The sequence below is a fragment of the Anoplophora glabripennis genome, unplaced genomic scaffold (genome assembly GCF_000390285.2).
Source record: "Anoplophora glabripennis isolate ALB-LARVAE unplaced genomic scaffold, Agla_2.0 scaffold264, whole genome shotgun sequence".
Lineage (NCBI taxonomy): Eukaryota > Metazoa > Arthropoda > Insecta > Coleoptera > Cerambycidae > Anoplophora > Anoplophora glabripennis.
Window position 1 is genome coordinate 532819 of NW_019416520.1, and position 24534 is coordinate 557352.

The following is a 24534-nucleotide window of genomic DNA, read 5'->3' on the forward strand; positions in this document are numbered from 1 at the left end:
CGACTATTGTATAATGTACCCATTATACGTCTGTTTGCTCGGCCTTATTAATACCCATTAATCACGGCAGTGATTAATGAGTCATTAATCACTACTGTCAGATGCTTCCTTGATTTAGCTATAATATTATATTGTTCTGCTACAAACAATCCGTTTTTAAAATTTTATCGTGTAAACCACTAAATATTTTCAATTCAGTGCTGTACATATAAAAAAAAAATTAAAAAAGTGAATTTTCCTAGACCGGATTCGAACCCGGGACCCGCGGTTGGAAGGGAAAGAGCATCTACACTGAGCCATCAGCGACTTCATTTGTGCGAGTCGTATATCTGTTTCTTAACATACCATGTTTTTCGAAACATTTCAAAAAAAACTTCAACAAAAATATTTAGTAGTCGTGGATAAAGTATAGTATTCTACTCCCGTATAATGGCTATTATCCACTCGGTGATTTAGGCCACTCGCCTGCGGCTCGTGGCCGTAAACTTCACCTCGTGAATAATACCCATCATTATACGCTCGTTGAATAATATAATATTAATAATCTATGAATTATGCAGAAATAACGAAATATTTCTGAAAATTCTTTTAACTACAGTAAAATATAAACTTTTTAGTTACAAAAATGAACATTTTATTCAATACATATATCGACTAATGGTTACACAATAGATGGTAACAGACTCTCTTCCAGAATATCTATGTACTTCTGCGCGTTAACAATTCCATCAACAAAATGCAGTTTACCAACACCCCTACCAAACATGCAACCCTAGACCATAACAGATGCTGGAAACTTTACTTTTTTGACTAAACAATCGATATGATAGGCCTCTGAAGGTGTACGCAAAACCCGTTTTCGTGTGTCACCTACACAAACGTCAAATTTTGACTCATCGCTCCAAATTACGCTGTGCCGTTGTTGATTCGTCCAGTTCTTATGTTCTCGTGCCCATTTTAACCTGTTTCTCCTCTGAAGTTTTGTTAATAGAGGTTTTTCTTTTGCCTATTGGAAAAAATAAAAAATTGCCAAGAATTTAAACAAGAAAAAAAAGATAAAAAGTTACCTTGTAAAACTTGAATCCTATTTTTCGAATAAGTAGTTCTTTTCGTTGTGGACATTGAATTAGACTTTGCTATACTGTCCCTCCATAGTGCAGTTATTTCTTTAGTATTGGACCACCGATTTGTTTTTCTATTCTGCGTAAAGCTCTTTTATTTGCTTCTGTAATTGTAGATGGTCGGTCGGTTTTGACTTTTTGGTCGACTCCGCTGCTTCTTCTGTATAAATTAATAATATCCTGCACTGTAGAACGCGGAATTGAATGAGAAACTGATATTCGGCGGGTCGAAATACCTTTCTCATGGGCTTTTATAATAGAAACTCGTAAATCTTTACTTAGAGGTTTACCACCACCTTTTTACGTTAAATCTGAAGCAAAACGTGGGTAAAACTAATAATGGCAGATATTTTGTTGAATTATTCAGTATGTGTTTTGTTTTGATGAAGTATATCAGTTTCATGGCAGATATGATAAGTGGCCGAACTATAATGACCCATTGGTTGGATTGCATTTTTGTTAATTATGTTTTCCTCAATTTGAATTTTGTCAAAAGTGATTAAATTTAGCAAATTGATAGTCTATCCTTTATTACGAGTGAGGTAGTTTTAAGGAAATCTTTCATCATTTTGGTAGAATTTATAATTTATTCAAGTACTTAATTAAAAACGTTGGCCGGCCGAACTATTATGAGCCTGGGCTCGTACATCATTTTTCTGCAAATAGACTAGAACACCTAAAGTATAGGCAACCCATTTTACATATATGTTTGCAATTATTTAACTCTATGATTTTATAAATTATTTATTTCTTTGATGTTAATTTGGATTTCTTTGTATACCTACTTGTAGTTAACAATTATTTTTAAATAATTTCTTATGTAAATAAATTGAGCTATTCTTTTAGGTTATTGGTTTCTGTTAAAAAATTTTGGCCCTTTCCTTTTAACATGAAAACTAGGTACTTTATAGATTCCCTGCAAGTTAGGTTGTTCTCTTAAAATATTAGAAAAAAATGAGAAATATTGTATGTAGAATTGTAGGTACTTAACATAAACGACATTATCGTTTTACAGTAGGTAACATAATTTCCTTTTATACATATTCTGACATCTAATTCTTATCTACAGGTGTCCTGAAATTCATACAACAACATTTGGCCACAGATTCTTAAGACAAATTTAGGTGACCAGTCTTTCTTATTTTTGCCAACTGGCCCCCTCTTTCGGAGTTACAGCCCCCTGAAGTCCGCCCGAAGAATAATCTTTTTTTATGTCTCAGCGCCCTGCTGTACGAGAATCACTAAATTTGGTACACAGGGATTTTATGACATGTGGAATCTGATGGTGCTACGTTTTTTGGCGGGGAACCCCTTTAAGACAATTTTTCGTGTGCCCCCTTGTTTTTGGAGCCAAAAAAATTTGGTCGCATATTTAAATTTCTTAAAAATTATCAGTCCACTAGAAAGCCATTAAATTTAGAAACTTTGTATCACTTTATACTTTTTTCGTAAAACGCAATGTTCTCGAGAAAAATGTCAAATTTTCCTCAAAAACATTGCGTTTTACGAAACAAATATTGACAAGAGACATAAATTCAATGGTTTCTAGCTAACTAATAATTAAAAAAAAGTCAAATTTGCGACCAAATTTTTCTGGTTCCAAAGACAAGGGGGCCCACGAAAAAGGGTTTTAAGGGGGTTTCTCGCCAAAAAGCGTAGCACTGTGAGATTCCACGTCATAAGACTCCTGGGTACCAAATTTAGTAAAAAAGACTTCTTAGGGGCAGATTTCAGAGGGCTGTAACTCCGAAAGAGGGAGCCATTTGGCAAAAAGAAAAAATACGGGTCCCCTAAATTTGTCTTAATAATCTATGACCAAATTTCGTTGAATGAATTTCGGGACACCTTGTATAGAGTTTAACTAGGTATATGAGATAGATTTCTTATACAGGCGTTTTTATGTTCTTGCCCTACTATCAACTGGCTTTAGTAATGTGTCATTCGTTTCATACGAAACAAAAGACCATTATTTATTAGTTGGGCAGGCATGCATATGAGTTTTCTTTAAACAACAGAAACCCATGTGGAACACTCTTTTTTCCATATCTCACGATATCCCAAGATATTCAATGTTTAATCATAAATGAGATTTTCTCGAAATCAACCGTAATAAAGTTTACAAAATTACATACAATTACATACAGGGGGTCTCGAATATTTTAATCACGAAAATTATAGAGGAAGTAAAAATAGTGGCATTTATAAACTTATTTCCGGAAACCCACCGTTATTACAAAAATACGTGCAAATACCAGAAAACGAGCACAGCTTTTGTCGTTTTGGTACAATTTAGTAATTTGTAAAGATGACACGTTTAAATAAATTTAAATTTACCCAATACCCAAGAAAATAAATATATTTTAATATTAAATAAAAGGTTCAAAATTTCCATGATAAATTTAAATTGATACAGGATGTTTCACATGAATGTATCAGATATGCAGGAATGTTTTCCTAGTCTAAATTTAAGAATATTTTTTATTTCATTTTATTAAATCTTGAAGATATCAAGATATAGGGCCTTAAATTTAGAAAAAAGCTAACAGATTCATCAGATACTTTATAGCTACGGCTTATATTAACTTAGTGGTGGAGTTTAAAAGAATAGAAAATGCTACTAAACGTTTCGACTTATTGTAAGGTCTGGTCCATTCTGTACGTTTTAAAACGCATTTAATAAACAAATTTTTCGAAATGGATATGCTGTATGTTGTCAACCTGATTTTATTGTCATTATGTAAAGAACGAGACAAGACGAAAAAAACATGATATTGAGTCGAGAAACTTAAGGCTGTTTCCAATTGTTAGTAATGCGAAATTTAATGGATGACAAATCTTCACGAGTACTTCATATTGACAAGAAATTATTTTTTGGAGTATATGAGAACTTGCGCACTGCACCTTCGTTATTCCTCATATAACTAACTACCGATAAGTAAACAAAAATTTTTGAAATTTTCAGCCAAAAACACATTTCTCTTATCTGTTTCAACTTGATAACTGCAATAGTTTTCGATATATTGACAAAATTCGAAACATTTGACATTCAGTTACAAGAAAAAATGTGTTTAGTTCAATCGTCTTGACCTTACTAATATCGTATTAGGCTCATTCTTAATCAAACACCCTGCATAATTGTAATGAATAGAAAATTTGTAGTGCTTTGTCTAATAGTATTTGTTTTACCAATTGAGAATGACCTTCCTCTATCCTCCGAGAGTACTTCAGGTAAAGTGTTTGCCGACGCACCGAATCCTGCTGATAAACTGTCACCAAGGGCACCTATTACGTCTATATCACCGGGACGTACTTCATGGGCAGTTTTGGGAACTTCTGGACTTCGACTGACTGTGTTTAAATCACATGGAAACGTCATATCATTAGAAAGTACTAGACTTTTCTGAAATAAAATTAGCAAATATATTGAGTCTCCTACAAATATCTGGGTTAGTTAATCCATTAATCCATTAACCGCATCTTGTCTATTTAATATTTTATAGTACACGAGAAAAATTGTACGTCTTAATTTCAATACTAATGTATCTTAGAGTCCTTAAAAATCGATTATTCAAAATTTTAAATTAGTTTAAACATACAATTAGACTGCTGCTATCATTTTCTCGTGCTACATCAAGTGGTCTTTCTTTTTGATTTACGCATTTCAGGGCTCAATCAGTGACCGGTGTGAAGGCAGCAGCCAAAGTTAGCAGCTACTTTTCCCGAACTTAGCCGAACTCGTCACGAAGTCAAAGAAGTAAGAACAGTAGGGAACGACTAAATTGTGCGCGTCAAAAGTAGTGTGATTTCTGATAAATCACTAAAACATGACAAGTTCGATTACAATATTGAAAATTATGTATAATTATATCAAGATTATTAAATGAATATTAAATTTGTTTTACTATAATTAATTTACATAAAACCAAATTAAAGAGTTTTCTCTAAAAATTTAAAGCATGTGATATTTAAATAATACTAATGATTTTTAGATTTCTATTCGCTACTAAAATAATTAGGGTGGTTACTAACCCTTCAAAAGTATTTTCAAACATTTTGTTCCATACGGCCTCCTTAAAATTTTGCATAGACATCTACTTTAATATGAATTAGTAATTTTTGGGATGTCCGGCTCGCTAACGAAATTTATTGAAGTAATTTTAATATCAACCTTCTGAAGGGCATCAAACATAATAGATGAATAATTTTTGCGTTTCAGATTCGCTAACCAATATTTTTTCCTCAATAATTAATTATAAAAGTGTCAAATTTAATATTTACTAATGACTTTTAGGTAGTTCGTTCACTGAAGAAAAATTTTGGAAAGTAGTTAGTAATAACCATTCGAACATCCTATAATATTTTGGCTCGCAGTCATACGATTCGTTTCAAATTTCAGGAGGAGATGAAATTTAATGTATTCTAATGATTTTTTCTCGACTCACAGTCATACGATTCGCTTCAAATTTCAGGAGGAGATCAAATTTAATGTATTCTCTTTATTTTTTGTTGTCTCGTTCGCTGACAAATTTTTTTGGGGGTAGTTGACATTAACTCTTAGAAACACTTATTCTAACATCTCGACTCACAGTCATACAATTCGCTTCAAATTTCAGGAGAAGATCAAATTTAATGTATTCTAATGATTTTTTGATGTCTCGTTCGCTGACAAATTTTTTGGGGGGTAGTTGTCATTAAACCTTAGACACACTTATGCTAATATCTCGACTCACAGTCATACGATTCGCTTCAAATTTCAGAGGGAGATCAAATTTAATGTATTCTAATGATTTCTTGATGTCTCGTTCGGTGACAAATTTTTTTGGGGGTAGCTGACATTAACCCTTAGAAACACTTATTCTAATATGTCGACTCACAGTCATACGATTCGCTTCAAATTTCAGGGGGAGATCAAATTTAATGTATTCTAATGATTTTTTGATGTTTCATTCGCTGACAAATTTTTTTGGGAGTAGTTGATATTAACCCTTAGAAACACTTATTCTAATATCTCCACTTACAGTCATACGATTCGCTTCAAATTTCAGGAGGAGATCAAATTTAATGTACTCTAATGATTTTTTGATGTCTCGTTCGCTGACAAATTTTTTGGGGGGTAGTTGTCATTAAACCTTAAACACACTTATGCTAATATCTTGACTCACAGTCATACGATTCGCTTCAAATTTCAGGGGGAGATCAAATTTAATGTATTCTAATGATTTTTTGATGTCTCGTTCGCTGACAAATTTGAAGCGAATCGTATGACTGTGAGTCGAGATATTAGAATAAGTATTTCTAAGGGTTAATGTCAACTACCCCCAAAAAAATTGTCAGTGAACGAGACATCAAAAAATAATTAGAATACATTAAATTTGATCTCCTGAAATTTGAAGCGAATCATATGACTGTGAGTCGAGATATTAGAATAAGTGTTTCTAAAGGTTATTATCAACTACCCCCCAAAAAAATCATTAGAATACATTAAATTTGATCTCCTGAAATTTGAACCGAATCGTATGACTGTGAGTCGAGATTTTAGAATAAGTGTTTCTAAAGGTTAATATCAACTACCCCCAAAAAAAATTATCAGCGAACGAGACATCAAAAAATCATTAGAATACATTAAATTTGATCTCCCCCTGATATTTGAAGCGAATCGTATGACTGTGAGTCGAGGTATTAGAAAAATTTGTCAGCGAAGGAGGCATCAAAAAATCATAAGAATATATTAAATTTGACCTCTTCCTGAAATTTGAAGCGAATGGTATGACTGTTAGTCGAGAAAAAATCATTAGAATACATTAAATTTCATCTCCTCCTGAAATTTAAAACGAATCGTATGACTGCGAGCCAAGATATTATAGGATGTTCGAATGGTTATTATTAACTACCTTCAAAAATTTTTCTTCAGTGAACGAACTACCTAAAAGTCATTAGTAAATATTAAATTTGACACTTTTATAATTAATTATTGAGGAAAAAATATTGGTTAGCGAATCTGAACGCAAAAATTATTCATCTTTTATGTTTGATGCCCTTCAGAAGGTTGATATTAAAGATACTTCAATAAATTTCGTTAGCGAGCCGGACATCCCAAAAATTACTAATTCATATTAAAGTAGATGTCTATGCAAAATTTTAAGGAAGCCGCATGGCACAAAATGTTTGATGATACTTTTGAACGGTTAGTAACCACCCTAATTATTTTAGTAGCGACTAGAAATCTAAAAATCATTAGTATTATTTAAATATCACATGCTTTAAATTTTTAGAGAAAACTCTTTAATTTGGTTTTATGTAAATTAATTATAGTAAAACAAATTTAATATTCATTTAATAATCTTGATATAATTACACATAATTTTCAATATTGTAATCGAACTTGTCATGTTTTAGTGATTTATCAGAAATCACACTACTTTTGACGCGTACAATTTAGTCGTTCCCTACTGTTCTTACTTCTTTGACTTCGTGGCAAGTTCGGCTAAGTTCGGGAAAATTAGCTGCTAACTTTGGCTGCTGCCTTCACACCGGTGATACTGTCACGATTATAAGATCTATTTTGGAGGGAGAAGCAGATTATCTTCGTAATATATCCTAATTATAAATATGAAACAATTTAATCATGTAAATTTGTCCTGCTTATTAGTTGTGTAATATAATATATACCTGCACTATAAGCAAAATGAGCATTTAAATTGGGTCTGCTTCTTTCTCGACCTTAATGACTAAGGCTAAAGCAACTTGCACCACTTTCCTTCCCGTTTTTATAAATTAAGTAGGGTATGAAAAATAATTGAGATCGAGGGATATTGGTGCAATCGAAGAAGTGAGTCGTTCTTGTATATCGGAACTGAACACTGGATACTCAGAGTCGTTAGTTCTGAGTGTGACTTCTTTGGGAAAGACGGCCCTATTTTGAGATCTGCCGGCTTATAATATTTTTATAGATAACATTTTATTTGTAATCCTCCAAGACATATGGAAGTTAAGAGATGATTTGTTACACCCATCTGTTTTTCTTTCTCTCCCAACCTTCCATCTTTGTAGCTGAGCATACGTCTAAACCCCCACACGTAGCAATATTTAATTTATCGTAGAGAATAGAATAAAATATTAAAATGGGAGTGGCTGACTCCGGGATCACGAAAAGGGTCGCCCAAATATTTGCAAAATATTTTTATATAATGGTGTTTTCTAAAGAACAAAAAGTGTTTATCATAGAGTCCTACTTTAGAAATGGACGCAAGATTGATGGAATATGGAAGTATTCTATTGAGGAATGTTTCATAGAATTTCAAAATCAATTTCCCGGCGTTGTTGAGTACAAAATTTTTCAAAGTGCAGTTCAGCGTTGTGTTAATGTTTTTCGTGAAACGGGCAGTGTAACAAGAAAAGAAGGAAGCGGCCGACCTAAAAAGCGGACTGAAGAATTAAAAGAAAATGTCCAACAAATAATGGAAAATGCGCCAAGAACTTCTGTACGTGTTTTATCACAAATGGTGGGAGTATCAGTCGGTACCTGCCACACAGTGTTAAAAAAAGATTTGCGTTTGTTCTCCTATCGTTTAACTTGTCAGCAAGAACTTCATGAAGTTGATTTTCCGCGACGGGCTGTATTTTGTGAATGGTTTTTAAACAACTACGGTGAACTTCATAATATCACCTTTTTTTCTGATGAAGCCTGGTTTCATTTAAGTGGTTACGTAAACTCACAGAATATGAGAATGTGGTCTTCTGAAAAACCAGATAACTTTTTTGTCGAGGGCCCTCTACACGCTCAAAAAATTGGAGTTTGGTGTGCTCTCAATCGAAGGAGGATTTATGGACCTATTTTTTTTAATGGTACTCTTACTGCGCAAAGGTATAGAGAAGAAATTATCGCTCCTTTTGTTAACCAGCTGGAAGAAAACGAAATTACAAACTTTTACTTTCAACAAGATGGCGCAAGGGCACATACGGCAGGCGAGACGATGAATATGTTGAGGGAAGTTTTCCAAAATCGACTAATAAGTCTCAATGCTGAACATGAATTTCCACCGAGGTCATGTGATATTACGCCGTGTGATTTCTTTTTGTGGCCTTACCTTAAAAACACTATTTTTGAACTGCCTATTCCTGATTTAAACCATCTGCAGGCTCGACTTATAGACAAGATTCGTGAAATTAACAATACCCCGAGCATCTTAGAAAATGTCTTTAATTCTTTGAGGAACAGGTGTGAAAAGTGCTTGGAACAAGGAGGGGGACACTTTCAGCAGCTGCTTTAATTTATTGTTATAACAAGGAGGGGGACACTTTCCGCAGCTCCTTTAATTGTTTGTTATTGTTATCACGATTATTCTTTAAAATAAAGTTATATAGTCATTAACGTTATTGAAACTGACAGCTGCTATACAGCTCGTTGAGAAATGAGGTTAAGTTGGTCGCTATAAGCTACTCCCTACGTCCAATGTGTCAGAGCCAACTTCGACCACGTTTTTATTTGAACGCTCATATATGTAAAAAAAATCCTGCGAAAGAAGAAACAACCGAATTTTATAAAAAAATTAATGGATGAAACAGAGATATTGATAGGTACATAAGATAAATCGAAATTATAAACATGCAAATTTTGAAAATCGAAACAATTATTGTTTAAAGAATGCAAAAAAATACTGTGATGTAACTTGCTACTGCTGCTGCACTATTCGATGTTAGTCAAAAATTTGTGACATACCATTTTGCACAAAAAAAATCTCTGCTTCTAAAGAAATAATTTTTTTATTCATCTTTTGAAAATGATGCTCATTCTATTTAAATTATTAATATTTTGTTGTTATTAATTATTGAAGAAGGAATAAATTATTCCGAAAGCTTGAGTAATAAAAAAGAGTACACATTCAATTTGGCTTTGACTGCATACCCGACTATACTTTAAGATTTTGTTCTATAATATGTAAGTAGGTACAGAATTTTCCATACGTACATTTTTTCGTTTAAGCAATCTTCGATTTTGTGGATGTTCTACAATTCTTCGCATTGCATCGCTTGAAGCTTTTTTGAATACTCTAAAAAGGGGAAGGAAATCCTCCAAGACACTTCTCTCTTCTTTTATTGCTTGTGCAGAGGCTTGCACGTGAGAAGTAAATACCAGGAACGTGACTAAACCTATCTCGGATCGCATCGTTAACCCACCCACATGTAACCTTTATGGATGCTTCAAAAGATGCTAGACTGAAAAATAAAATTTCCCAAGGTGCATAATTTGTTTTCATCTTATAAGACTATATACTAAAATAAAGTTTTTGGTGACCATTACTTTTAATTCATTGTTACATTTTCTATTGCTTTGGGAAAAATATGCGATGACAATAAAATATAAAATCTTTAAAATCTTTGAAGTGAATGCACAAAAGTCATTTGAAATTACCTTTTTACAAAAACTGAATACAATGAAAGAATTAGTTTTACTTTTTTATAACTTAACATTACCTGAATGTAATTCGTTAAAAAGTTATATACTATACAACCCATCAAATTTAATTTGCTATCCGAATAGCGGATTTTTTTGTCTGTTTTTGTGGAATGATTCAAAAAAGCAACTACGGCTGTTATTTTTGTAGAAAAAAAGGAATTGTAATTTGTATTGCAATTGTATGTCATAAAACAAATGAAAAGAGCAAAAGTGTAAAAACAAAATGTTGTTTTAAGTGAAAAGTCGAGTCCTTTCTTACATACAGTGTGTTTTGCTTAAAGTCGGAACACCTCCGTATTAAGGATGGCGTTGGCCGATTTCCAAAAATTTTTTTTTGTGTGGTAGTACTCAAAAAGGCCTACTTTTTGATATTATATTTTTTGACATATGATCTTTTCTACGGCCTACTATTATTAAGAAAGGACCCTCAAAAATTAAAAAAACATATTAGGCATTTTTTTAAGAAAGAAATGGATAGCATTTTCGATTTGATCACACCTCAAAACCCTAATTACAAAGTTTCATTATTATATATTTTACCGCTATATAGCTTTTTACAGGGTGTTCACAAAATAGGTGCAAACTTCGATTTCACTCATTGCAGAGTGTGCTGTATTAACGATGGAAAATATTTTGAATGTGTGTTTTCATAACTTTATTAACCGATAATATAAAATAATATTTAAATATAAAATAATATTTAAATCTTACTATTTTATATTATTCCACCATGATTTTTTAAATAATGATTTCTGGGATTCAATACATGCATTTCCTCTTCATGTAAGACATAACCTCTACCATCAATTATATGGGGCACCTATTCATAAGCGGTAATAGTACCTCATTGGTTGAATGAGTATTTTCCGAGAAAGTGGATAGGTCGCAACAGACCGTTAGTTGAGTGGCCGTCAAGAGCTCCAAACTTGAAGCCTCTTGATTTCTTTTTATGGCGATGTGTGAAAAAGATAATACAAGGCCCCAGAACAGAGAAGATTTATGTAATAGACAAGCATGTCGACAAATAACACCACCACAGTTCAGGAGAGTTATTAGAAATAAGATGAGACGAATTGAACAGTACACGTCAAATGATGGTGGACTAATAGAAAACAGTAATATTTAAATATTATTTCGTTGTGAAACTCATTTCTGGTATAATAAAAAAATATATAATTTGACTGTCCTATTGTGAGCACCCTGTATGAGTGAAATCAATGAAACAGCATGGATATATACTTTCGGTTAATAAAAATCAGGAAAAAATATCTTGAAAATATTTTCCACTGTTAATACAGGACGCTCTGCGATAAGTAAAATTTTTCGAAGTTTGCACCTATTTTGTGAACACCCTGTAAAAGCAAACTTTGTATTTAGGGTTTTGAGGTGTGATCAAATCGAAAATGCCATCCATTTCTTTCTTAAAAAAATGCCTAATGTGTTTTTTAATTTCTGTGGGTCTTTTTAATGATAGTAGGCCGTAGAAAAGATCACATGTCAAAAAATATAATATAGGCGTTTTTTGAGTACTACCACATAAAAAAAGAATTTTGAAAATCGGCCAACGCCATCCTAAATACGGAGGTGTACGGCATTAAATGAAACACATTGTACATATACAGTTTAATTGTAACTGAATATAAAATTTTCAAATAGTTACTGATATATTAACAAAGTAATAAGAGTTAACAAATAAAATGAATAGCCTTGAATGTAAACAGTGTCCACTAAATGGTGGACAATCTGTCGAATTTGGGTAAGATGCAAAAATAGGGCAAATTTGAATAACTTGTGGTCCTCAACAAAATATGCATAGCTATGTCAAATGTCTTAATTCTTATCGACTTTTTTAAGATAATACCTACTTAGATTTTTTTTTAAAGTGAAACAGACATACTGTTTATTTATTATGAATAAAATCAACCACTTTCGAGATAAACATGTTGATGATGAAGATGGCATTATATTTATGTCATATCTTAATAATAACAAAGACCTACCTGTAAATAACAATTGGTTTTTTATGTAGCAAAACAAATGCATAATATCAAATACTGTTTATTATTATCCTATGTTTGACTATATCAATAGCAACTTTATTAATTCCTTTTTACTGCCAGAAACGACTTGTTTATCTGTTAGGCTTTATGTAGGCATTAGTCAAATGGTATAAATAAATTATTTTGTAGAATGTAATTTCTAATTCGAACAAATGACATATTTGGTAATTTATTACATATAGTTTGGAGCAACGGGGATCGCATACTCATAATCATATGTATACAGGGTTCTTCACGGTAAGTGGACTATTAGACGCTTCTGAGGAACTGAAGACAATATGACTCTGAAATTTTATTAACGGGGATTATCAGATATGTTCTCTTCAATGAAAGTAATGCCATCAACGTAGCGCTTCCGGTTATACCGTAAGTAGCTGTCAACTTTGTTATTTTAAATGGAACATTCTATATATTATTGCATTATCGACAAGATAAATTAAAAATAAGTTAAAAATGTTAAAGCTTTCCTATACCTAAATCTAACAGTTTTCGAGATAATCGTCATTTTACCAAAAATTTGACAGATGCAAGCATTTCGAAAATTAATTATAACTTTCTTCGTTCTGGGATCTTTCACTTGATTTTCTGAATACACAACGAAAATAAGATGCACTACCTTCCGCTATCAAAATTACCTGAATAAAATTATACCAAGTGTCTAATTTTTCACGTTATATTTTGAAAACTTAAATCCGACAAAACTTTTTAAATTCAAATGGAACACCCTGTATATTTCTGCATCATATTATAGAAAATGAAATTCTCTTTTCACCGATATGGGCATTGTAGGGGTTACAATTTCAATTTTCTCAAATATTTGCGATTTACTTACATTTTCAAGAATATTACGTTAAAAATATCATCAAATGTGCCTTGAAAGGCAAATATTTGTATTGTCATTCAGTACTCTACAAGTATCAAGTACTTTCTCGACAAGAAAAATGCAGAATAATTATTCTAATGAAGATATTTTGAATTTATTTTATATTCATTTGACATTCACCATGAATCAGTATTAGATGCATTTCTATGATTTGGTATTTTGAAAAATTTGAAAAATTGGACGCGAACCAAAATCGGTCATCTATACAGGGTGTCCCAGTGTCAGCATACAAAAATTTACCAGGGGGTAGACCAGACCAAAATAACATTAAAATTCTTATTATTTATTTTTCTGCGATGCACTCTCACTGAGTTACAGGGTGTTGTTTAGAAAAAAATATAACAACTTTCCGCAATAACTCAAAAACCTTTTGAAGGATTTAAGTAATTTTTGCGTAAGGTTATTTCATAACTGTTGCATATCCTAGTTTTATGTAATTTGATTACATTTTCCTGAACCTGCAATCGATTCTGAACAAAAGGTTTGCTCTTGTTTCATAGCTCAAAAACGAACCGTTTTTGAGTAAATTGGGTCTAAAACATCGCCAGCATTAATTCATAGAAAAATGCATGTAAAGATTTTATTTGTTATTATCTAGTAGGTACCTGTCATGATAAAAAACAAAGTTGTTTACAAGCGTACATGTCAAAATTAATTACAGTACTCGAAGTTAGCAGAAATTAATTTTACAAAACAACAAGATATTAAGTATTATGGAATTTTCCAACATATATATGCCGATATGATATTTGTCTACGGTTTCTGTGATGAAAATTCATTGATGGCCTCACGAAGGTATATACACAGGTTTCCAAATAGAAGGCAACCTTCACAGCACGTATTCAAACGAGTTTTCCAAAGAGTCCGTGAGACTGGGAGTGTTAAAATTGGAAATACCAGAATAAGAGGTAATTTGGAAGAAAATGTAATAGCTGTTGTTGATGATCCTTCCACCAGTGTCCGAAGAATATCAGCGTAAGTAGGTACTCCACGAAGCAGCGTCTTGAGAATTTTCAACCGAGAAGAAATGCACCCATACAATTCCGAAAAAAGGATACAATTTTGCAGATGGTTGTTAGAAAATATCTATAATGACGAAAATTTCCATCAAATGATATTGTGGAGCGATGAAACTATCTTTACGAGAAATCCTATAAATAATTTAAAAAATACATTGAAAATCCGCATGTGATATGTTCATAAATGTCTAGGAAGAATCTTCAACGGAGTCATTCTGCCTCTTCAAATTGTTATAGACCGTTTGAGTTCAGAGAGATACACGGATTTTTTAGAAAATTTGATGGCGTTCTAGATGACGTTCCCTTAGCTTTGAGAAATCAAATGTACTATCAACAAGATGGAACACCTACTCGTAACGGAAGACAGGTATCTGTGTGGCTCGATTTACATTTTCCAAAACGTTGGATTGGAAAAAAATTGACCTATTATGTGGCCTCCCAGGACCTCAACCCGCTTGATTTTTTTTACTGGGGTCATATGAAGCAACTGGTGTATGCCAAATCCAATAACACGAGAGACGATTTACATACTTCAAAAAATTAATGTAGCCGCCGAGCAAATTCAAGTAACCGTTGATTTGAGAAGGTTTTACAATTCCTTGGTCAACATTTCGAGCATTTATTGAAATAATTGTTTTCTATTTTTATTTTTAATATTGTCATTTTGCTAACATAATTTCGTTTCTGTTACATAATTTTCAATTTTATTTTTAGTTCCCCTACTATAGGTAACCAAATATTAAATAATTCGTAGAATACTTGTTTAGTTTCTTCATATTCATTGAGCCGCAGCTACATGGGAAACTGTACCTCAACGGTAAACAACTTTGTTTTTTATAATGACAGTACCTACTAGATAACAAGAAATAAACTCTTTACATGCATTTTTCTACGAACTAATGCAGTCGACACTTAGGTCCAATTTGCTCGAAAATGGTTCATTTTTGAGCTATGAAACAAGAGCACATTTTTTGTTCAGAATCGATTGCAGGTTCAGGAAAACGTAATCAAATTACATAAAACTAGGATGTGCAAAAGTTAAGAAGACATAACCTTGAGGACATGTTGGCCAAGGCCGCCCCTGGCGTCAGATCAAAATAACCACCATGTAGTTTTAATGACCTTTAATAGATGTACACTTCACCCAAAAATTACTTAAATCCTTGATAGGGTTTTTGAGTTATTGCGGAAAGTTTTTATTATTTTTTTCTAAACAACACCCTGTAACTCAGTGAGAGTGCATCGCAGAAAAATATTTGATAAGAATTTTAATCTTATTTTGGTCAGGTCTACCCCCTGGTAAATTTTTGTACTCTAACACTGGGACACCCTGTATACACTAAGCGTTCTTTGTAGAACACTGAATTTTTTTACATTAATAAAGTGCGTTGTTTCAGGAATGTTGAATCTTTTAAATAAGAGGGGATATATTTACACAAAAATAATACCTAATAAGATTTCCTTTCATTTGGATACTATTATTAGCAACTGCAAGTGCAATAAAGAGCAAATAAGCATCCTTTCATTAAAAAAACAATGAAATATAAAGTAGGTAACCAAAATTTTAAATTATAGTATCCTCTCAACTTCATTTCAAATGTCATAAAATTATAATAATGCATTTATTAGTTATTTAAAATTATCTTATTAATTGTTTTTGCTATTCTTTAAAAACTTTTACAACATTAAAAATTAGAGAAAAATTCTAAAAAAACCAACCGAAATCATTTCATTAATTGTTCTGTTTCAGTTGCGAAATACCAAATCATAGAAATACAGCTAATAATTTTGATTCACGGTGAATGTTCCACGGACATAAAATAAATTCAAAATATGTTCATTAGAATAATTATTCTGCATTTTTCTTGTCGAGCAAATACTTGATACTTGTAGAATACTGAATGACAGTACCAATATTTGCCTTTCAACGCACATTTGATGATATTTTTAAAGTAATATTCTTGAAAATGTACTTACGTAAACTGCAAATATTTGATAAAATTAAAACTGTAACCCCTACAATGCCTATATCGGTGAAAAGAGAATTTGATTTTCTATAATATGATGCAGAAAGATGTATTCCATTTGAATGTAAAAAGTTTTGTTGGTTTTAAGTTTTCAAAATGTAACGTGAAAAATGAGACACTTAGTATAATTTTGTTCAATGCGTCTTATGTTCTCCGTGTATTCCGAAAAGCAAGTGAAAGCTCCCAGAACGAAGAAAGATATAAGGAATTTTAGAAACGCTTGCAACTGTTAAAATTTTTATAAAATGTTGATTATCTCGAAAATTGTTAGATTTAGGTACAGGGAAGATTTAACAATTTTGACTTATCTTTAATTTATCTTGTCGATAATGCAATAATATATAGGGTGTTTCATTAAAAATAACGAAGTTGACAGCTACTTCCGGTATAACCAGAACTGCTACGTTGATGGCATTATTTTCATTGAAGAGAACATATCTGATAATTCTCGTAAACAAAATTTCAGTCATAGTGTCTTTGATTCCACTGAAACGTTTAATAGACCACTTACCGTGAAGAACCTTGTATACAGGACAAGAATGTTCGTCTAATTGTTGACATTGACCACAGTTTTAGGTAAAGTCCGCGGCCAGGAGCAGCGTAATCAAAGTGGTCAGATCTGTATTATTGTATTATTGTAGGTATCTGTATTAATGTATTATTTTACTCTAGAAATGCAGTATCATATGTAAACTTGAATTTTTCTTATACAGTTCAATTTACCAAAATTAAATAAGAGCATATTTTTCCTTTAAGAGTTTAGATTTTTTCAAAGACTAGAGATTAATATTTTCCAAAAATAAAAAAAAAATTGGGGCATGAAAATTAAAAACTTGAATCAACGGCAGAAACATCCACATTATTATAACATGTGAGATTTTGGATACTATCACAGGTTAACATTTAGTTTGAAAAAAAAACACCGGACTTTACCTAGGTACACAGGGGTTTTTGGGGTCGCTGATTCCGATGTCGAGGTCGGTTAAGCTCTATCACGTCAGGTTCAAAGTTATTTGAAGGTCAAACTAAGAAAAGATGGTTGAAAAAATATCTGAAAAAAATTCATACATAGGTTTTTTGGGTCGCTGGGTCTGAATCCGATGTTGGTTGACCTCTATCACCTCATGTTCAAGGTCGTTTGAAGGTTAAAGTAAGAATAGGAGGTGAAAATAATTGGAAAAATTTTTTATAAATGTTCACCTGCTTACTTTTTCTGTTTATCTGTCTGCCTTTTTACCTGCACACAATCATGTTTGTTTGCTTGTTAGTCTATATTTATCGTTCGCCAGTATTTTCCCTATGTCTATCTACCTGACATCATGCCTTTTTACCAGCCTTTCTGTTGTTAATTTTGTCTATCTTCCTGTCTGACTAAATGACTGAATGTTTTTATCGGCTTGTTTTTCTGCCACCCTCTGTTTAAATGTTATATGAATCTGAAACTTCATTTATTCATTCTCATTTTGGTTGCTTCTCAGAAAACCTTGGAGCTTTTAGTGAAGAACAAGGAGAAAGAATGCACTAGGAACAAAGATATCAAGGTGTTTGTAGGAAGAATATGTTACCAGACTATTGCTGAAATCTAAAGAGAGACATAAACAAAAGAAAATCTTCCCAGGAACAACGTAAGCTTCCTCGCCCGAATTTGGATTAATACATTTATGTTGAGAGAAGCGAATTGTTCAAGGCTTTCAAAAGTTTGTTTTAATCTAGTTTTTGTACATTCACGCAAAACCGAGATAGGATGGTAGGCAGAAAGGTAAGAAAACAAACTGACAAAGAGGCAAACATACTGTCAGTGGACATTTAGACAGAGGGTGGCAAAAAAACAGGTAGAAAGATTTAGTCATTTACTCAGACAGGAAGATAGACAAAATTACCAACAGAAAGGCAGGTAGAAATGCAGGATGTCAGATAAATAGACAGAGAGAAAATACAGGCTGATGATAAATACAGACTGACAAGCAAACAAGTAGGTGTCTTGACTACATTAAAAATAATGTTTAGAAGTAAAATTATGGTAGGGCGTAATCTTACATCACTGTCATCTTTAATTATGTGTTCATGTAGGTATGTACGAGGCATTCCATGCCAAACCACTGCAGTCGTGACCCGACCATTTTTAATTTTTCTGATTTATTGGTATTATTTTATATACCCTATAGTAGTTTTAATGTTTTTTTCAATTTTTATTGCATGCCTTCAAGAAGTCATGAACATTTGAATCTTTTGGGTAAACAATTTTTAAACACCTGTAACTTGACAGAAACTAAAGATATCATAAACTTTTTATTTCATTTTGTTCGCTTTGAGATGTAGTTTTATTAAAAAATATATAAAAGTAATAGATTTTTAGTTTTTTTTTTAATTTTTAAACCAAAAAAGTTTCTGAAACAGTGACGTTTTTTTTATTTAAAAAAATTCTTAAAAAAACGTTTTTCAATATCCAAAATTTATGAGACAGGTTTTAGGGTGGGATCTTTTTTATTCTATTTTCTTTTCGAGTTATTTTTTTTGTATTTTAATTTTTTATAGATAATGTACACTATTAAACCAAATTTTTATCATAGAAGCAAATCACGATGACTAATTACTAAAAATACTAAATTTAGAAAATTACTTCTATTAATATTGTCACTATCAAATATCTAAATTTTCCAATACAAAATAATAAAATCCATCAACACTTGATGGATTTTATTTTTTGTATTAATATTAAATATTCCCGCCAGTGATGCAAGGCTCCACTTCGAGGGATTTGACTCTAGTTGTTTATTCTCTTAACAACTACCTACTATACAAAAAGTGTATACATACATTTATTTGTAAAAAAATAAGTCATCGGTGCACTGATTGTTATGATCACTTGATTTAAATAACGAAAATAATATTATAATAAATTTTAATATTGTTGTACCACAGACAATATAGCTTATCGCGGCTATTTTGTCTGTGGTTGTACCAAAGTAGTCTTTTATGAAATCTTTAATTTCTGTCAAGTTACAGATATTTAACAATTTTTTACAATAATATTGCTGATAACTTCTTGAGGGATTGAAATAAAAATTTGAAAAAAATCACGAAAGCTACTCTAAATGGGTAGATACTAAATAATATAAAAAAACCAAGAAAATTAAAAATGGTTGGGTCACGGACTCAGTGACATGGCATGGAATGCCTCGTATATAATATTCAATTAATATTATCCCAAAAATATTAATGAATTTTAATAATTAAAGACTTATTTATTTTTTTTATGTGTCACAGAACTTAAAGCACTAAAATTGTAAAAATCTCAAATTTGACACAAATTCAACACAAAATTTAAGAAAAAAAGGTACCTACCATAAGCGCCCCTCCTGAGATGCTCACGAGCTGGCACTATCACACACTAGGCAGAAGAAAAAAATTGAAACGATTTATGTGTATAACATTGCGATTCCTGGAGGTCGTTTAAAATGCGAACAGAATAAAATATAGATAATTTCCTATTTGTTTTTCTACATGTAAGGAACTTCAACTTTGACCATCAAAGGTGAAGGTAATAGCTTTTAATTTGTCAAATAATTACAAGTGTTTTATTATGCTTTTAGTTAATGAGGTGGTTAACAAATAAATGGATAATAAATATTGAGACCGTAATAGGGATTGAAGACAGAGTAAGTAAAGCAGACAATACATAGACATTATAAATGTTGATTTACCGGTTTAAAGTTTGAAAATAGTCCTTTGTGTTTTATTGTCAACATAAATTAATTTTGCATATTAGTTTATTACTAAATTATCGGCAGATTATGTTAATAAAAATTGTAAGTACTTGTTTTATTTTGAAAATTTACCGGGAGTTCGATTTTTCGCTACCAAGTGGATCTAAATTATTGTAGAAGGCATAAGGTTAATCAAAAACAAATTAAATATAATTTGATATTTAGTTCTAAAAAAATTATTACTGCGGCAAAAAGAAAAAGCAGATTATATCATGTGATACATCATAATCAGAAATATATTGAATTTCAACATAGCGTCCATTAGAGGAACAAAAGTTAAATGTTTATTCACTATTGCTAATAAGCCGGCATATTTGAACTATCCACAAAATCTATTGTTGTCTGAGTTCGAAAAATTAACATGTTTGACTTTTAAGTAAGTTAAAAAAGTAAAAACAAACGGTTAAATTTCTGTTTGATATGTTATTCGCCTTCCGCAACTTTACCCAAATTTTCCTAACCGAGATCACAGGATGAGGTTCGAAAAATATCTGACATAATTTACTGGGAAGAGGAATGTGGGAAATATGCGACGGTCTCCCAAACTGAGGTATTCACACTGAGGTGGAACAAAAAAAGATCTCAGAAAGAGGGATACGAATATGAACTAGCATATTTAAAATGCACAATCCGGCGACTTTTGGCCCCGAGGATCACCTCCTGTGCTATTCTGGAGTGTGTTGATACCCTGTCTCTGTTGAGGTTGTAATGAGCAATGAAATGACAATTCAGTAGATAATAACGAGCGTTCAAATAAAAACGTGGTCGAAGTTGGTTCTGACACATTGGAAGTAGGGAGTAGCTTATAGCGACCAACTTAACCTCATTTCTCAACGAGCTGTATAGCAGCTGTCAGTTTCAATAACGTTAATGACTATATAACTTTATTTTAAAGAATAATCGTGATAACAATAACAAACAATTAAAGGAGCTGCGGAAAGTGTCCCCCTCCTTGTTATAACAATAAATTAAAGCAGCTGCTGAAAGTGTCCCCCTCCTTGTTCCAAGCACTTTTCACACCTGTTCCTCAAAGAATTAAAGACATTTTCTAAGATGCTCGGGGTATTGTTAATTTCACGAATCTTGTCTATAAGTCGAGCCTGCAGATGGTTTAAATCAGGAATAGGCAGTTCAAAAATAGTGTTTTTAAGGTAAGGCCACAAAAAGAAATCACACGGCGTAATATCACATGACCTCGGTGGAAATTCATGTTCAGCATTGAGACTTATTAGTCGATTTTGGAAAACTTCCCTCAACATATTCATCGTCTCGCCTGCCGTATGTGCCCTTGCGCCATCTTGTTGAAAGTAAAAGTTTGTAATTTCGTTTTCTTCCAGCTGGTTAACAAAAGGAGCGATAATTTCTTCTCTATACCTTTGCGCAGTAAGAGTACCATTAAAAAAAATAGGTCCATAAATCCTCCTTCGATTGAGAGCACACCAAACTCCAATTTTTTGAGCGTGTAGAGGGCCCTCGACAAAAAAGTTATCTGGTTTTTCAGAAGACCACATTCTCATATTCTGTGAGTTTACGTAACCACTTAAATGAAACCAGGCTTCATCAGAAAAAAAGGTGATATTATGAAGTTCACCGTAGTTGTTTAAAAACCATTCACAAAATACAGCCCGTCGCGGAAAATCAACTTCATGAAGTTCTTGCTGACAAGTTAAACGATAGGAGAACAAACGCAAATCTTTTTTTAACACTGTGTGGCAGGTACCGACTGATACTCCCACCATTTGTGATAAAACACGTACAGAAGTTCTTGGCGCATTTTCCATTATTTGTTGGACATTTTCTTTTAATTCTTCAGTCCGCTTTTTAGGTCGGCCGCTTCCTTCTTTTCTTGTTACACTGCCCGTTTCACGAAAAACATTAACACAACGCTGAACTGCACTTTGAAAAATTTTGTACTCAACAACGCCGGGAAATTGATTTTGAAATTCTATGAAACATTCCTCAATAGAATACTTCCATATTCCATCAATCTTGCGTCCATTTCTAAAGTAGGACTCTATGATAAACACTTTTTGTTCTTGAGAAAACACCATTTTAAACGCTTTTTAAAACGAAAATATTCAAATTGATAGCGGCGATATAGCGCTTTGACAGATGGCGTTTAAGTTCATTTGCTATACGCTACGCCCTACGTCCAAATTTTCAGAACCAACTTGACCACGTTTTTATTTGAACGCTCATTACATTTATGGAGCCAAAAAAAAAGTATTCGGCCTATCGCATTTACATCAAAGAGTGGTTAATGGAAGAATTTTCAGATCTGGTTTGCAACAGGCCAGATTTTTTATAAAGAGACCATAAGCTGAGACAAATCAGCATGCTAAGAGGATGCAATATCACGACTGTCATAGGATTTATTTTTAACAGTTCACGGACATCTTAACAAACAATGGAATTAAGCACCAGTGAGAGATGTAAGTTATGCGGACCGAAGAAGGAGATTCCATTGTTTAATAGCGAATACACAAATATCTGGGGGTAGCGCTTCTGTCACGCCAGGAGAGACTTCAGCCAATGCAGCATTTGCTTGAGTATGTATCACAGGTCTGCTTTAAGTCATTACTGGCGGCATTCACAATGAGTTACAGGACCTAAGTACCTATATCATTTAGGGGTGCAGTGTTGCTTTAAAAAAATATTGCACTATTCCTGAAATTTTATAAAAATGGAAATTTAGTTTCTGATCTTTCCAGTTATTTTTCTCAGTCAACTTTCTTCAATGATAGTCAATGACAAAATGTATTAGTTTAATGCGTGTTCAAGTTATATGCAAAGAAACATTCTAGATAATTTTATTTCACTTTAAATGCTTTCTAATTAAACTAAAAAAATTAAATTAAACTTTCTGAATGCAATGTTTCTGTATTTTTTTCTCCGTTTATTTTAGTATTTGAGTACCTGTGTATTTGAATTTAAAAATTAAACTGTTACGTCAGTATATGTTAATGGAATTATTTTTGCTTAACTAAAAATCTCACTGAAAAAAATTTACAAATTAATGTATCTCTACGTATTATGTTATTATACTACCTGCCTTTTATTTTTATTGATTTCTAGTGGAGGTTTTTGGTTACGCAAAAATAATTTCATTAAATTTAACTCAATTTAAACTAATTTACATAGACGACGAAATACTCAAATGAATGAAGAAAAATTCAAATTATGTCAAGAAATAATAATTTCACATAATATTTATGTTATTTCTTTATTGAATAGGAATGATCTTGTGCGTTGACCACCACCTAGGGCGCCTTATTTAAATTCTAATTGCATTCTATGCCATTTAGAGAAAAATGAAATTTTTGGCATGTTAGTCAAAATATTTCAAAACTACAAATAAACATAGAAGAAATGCTTCAATCAAATTCGCCTACAAAAAAGTGAAATGCAAAAGTTATAGAGAATTCAAGGATGTTTTGAAAGAATTATTAAGGAAGACTGGTTTTTCTCGTTTAGATACCTACTTTCATGTTAAACGTGACTGATATGTTTAAAAATGAATTATTCCTGGAATTATTTTTAATTTAAAATCTGTGCGTCAGATCTGTAATGCAAATTTATCCATCTAGGTACGTGATATACAAATCAGATAGATATTCTGTTAATGTTTTGTATATATTTTATTTTTTTTTATAGTTGTGCACTTGTATAAAGAGACAGATTTTTATAAATAAAAGGAATTAAAAATGTGTGATCTAATAGTCCAGTGGAGGATGAAGACAATTAGTGGTGATACCTTAGTAGGTACTAATTAAATATGAAACGTGAGACTTATACCGTTTCTTTAGGTAATACTTCTATGGTCACATAGTGACCTTTAATATCGGAACAGTTTCAAATTAAATTCGCAAAAAAATAAAATAGGATAGCGCACTTTAAAATCTCGAAAAGGGTTGTACATAATATGTGTAGTACTGAAAGGTTTGGTCTTAATTAATTTTTATATTTCGTAATTTACATCTTAAAATTGAAAAAATGGAACAGTGTTATTAAATTAACATTTAAATACAACTAAGTATAAGAAGAAACTAGTATACGAAAGGAAGAAGTTATATATTTTGAACATGTTTTTGCTAACGGATTGACAAAATTTCATCGTCAAATTCTACGATCAAAATAAGGTTTTATTAATTCTACGGCCATATAAGAATTAGTAAATAAATACTTCTTTTTCAAGATGTG

At 32.0% G+C, this 24534-nt stretch overlaps 1 protein-coding gene across 1 annotated transcript in view; it reads right to left on the reverse strand.

The window, feature by feature from the left end:
- Positions 1-20195, reverse strand: part of LOC108905152 (phospholipase B1, membrane-associated-like) — a 35954-nt gene extending 15759 nt beyond the window's left edge. Inside the window, exons 1-3 of the mRNA XM_018707930.2 lie at positions 19913-20195; positions 10090-10337; positions 4308-4521 (exon numbers count right to left, since the gene is read on the reverse strand). Coding sequence (XP_018563446.1) covers positions 4308-4521; positions 10090-10287 — 412 coding nt within the window. The 5' untranslated portion in view covers positions 10288-10337; positions 19913-20195. The remainder of the gene's footprint in view (positions 1-4307; positions 4522-10089; positions 10338-19912) is intronic.
- Between the last annotated feature and the right edge of the window lie 4339 nt (positions 20196-24534).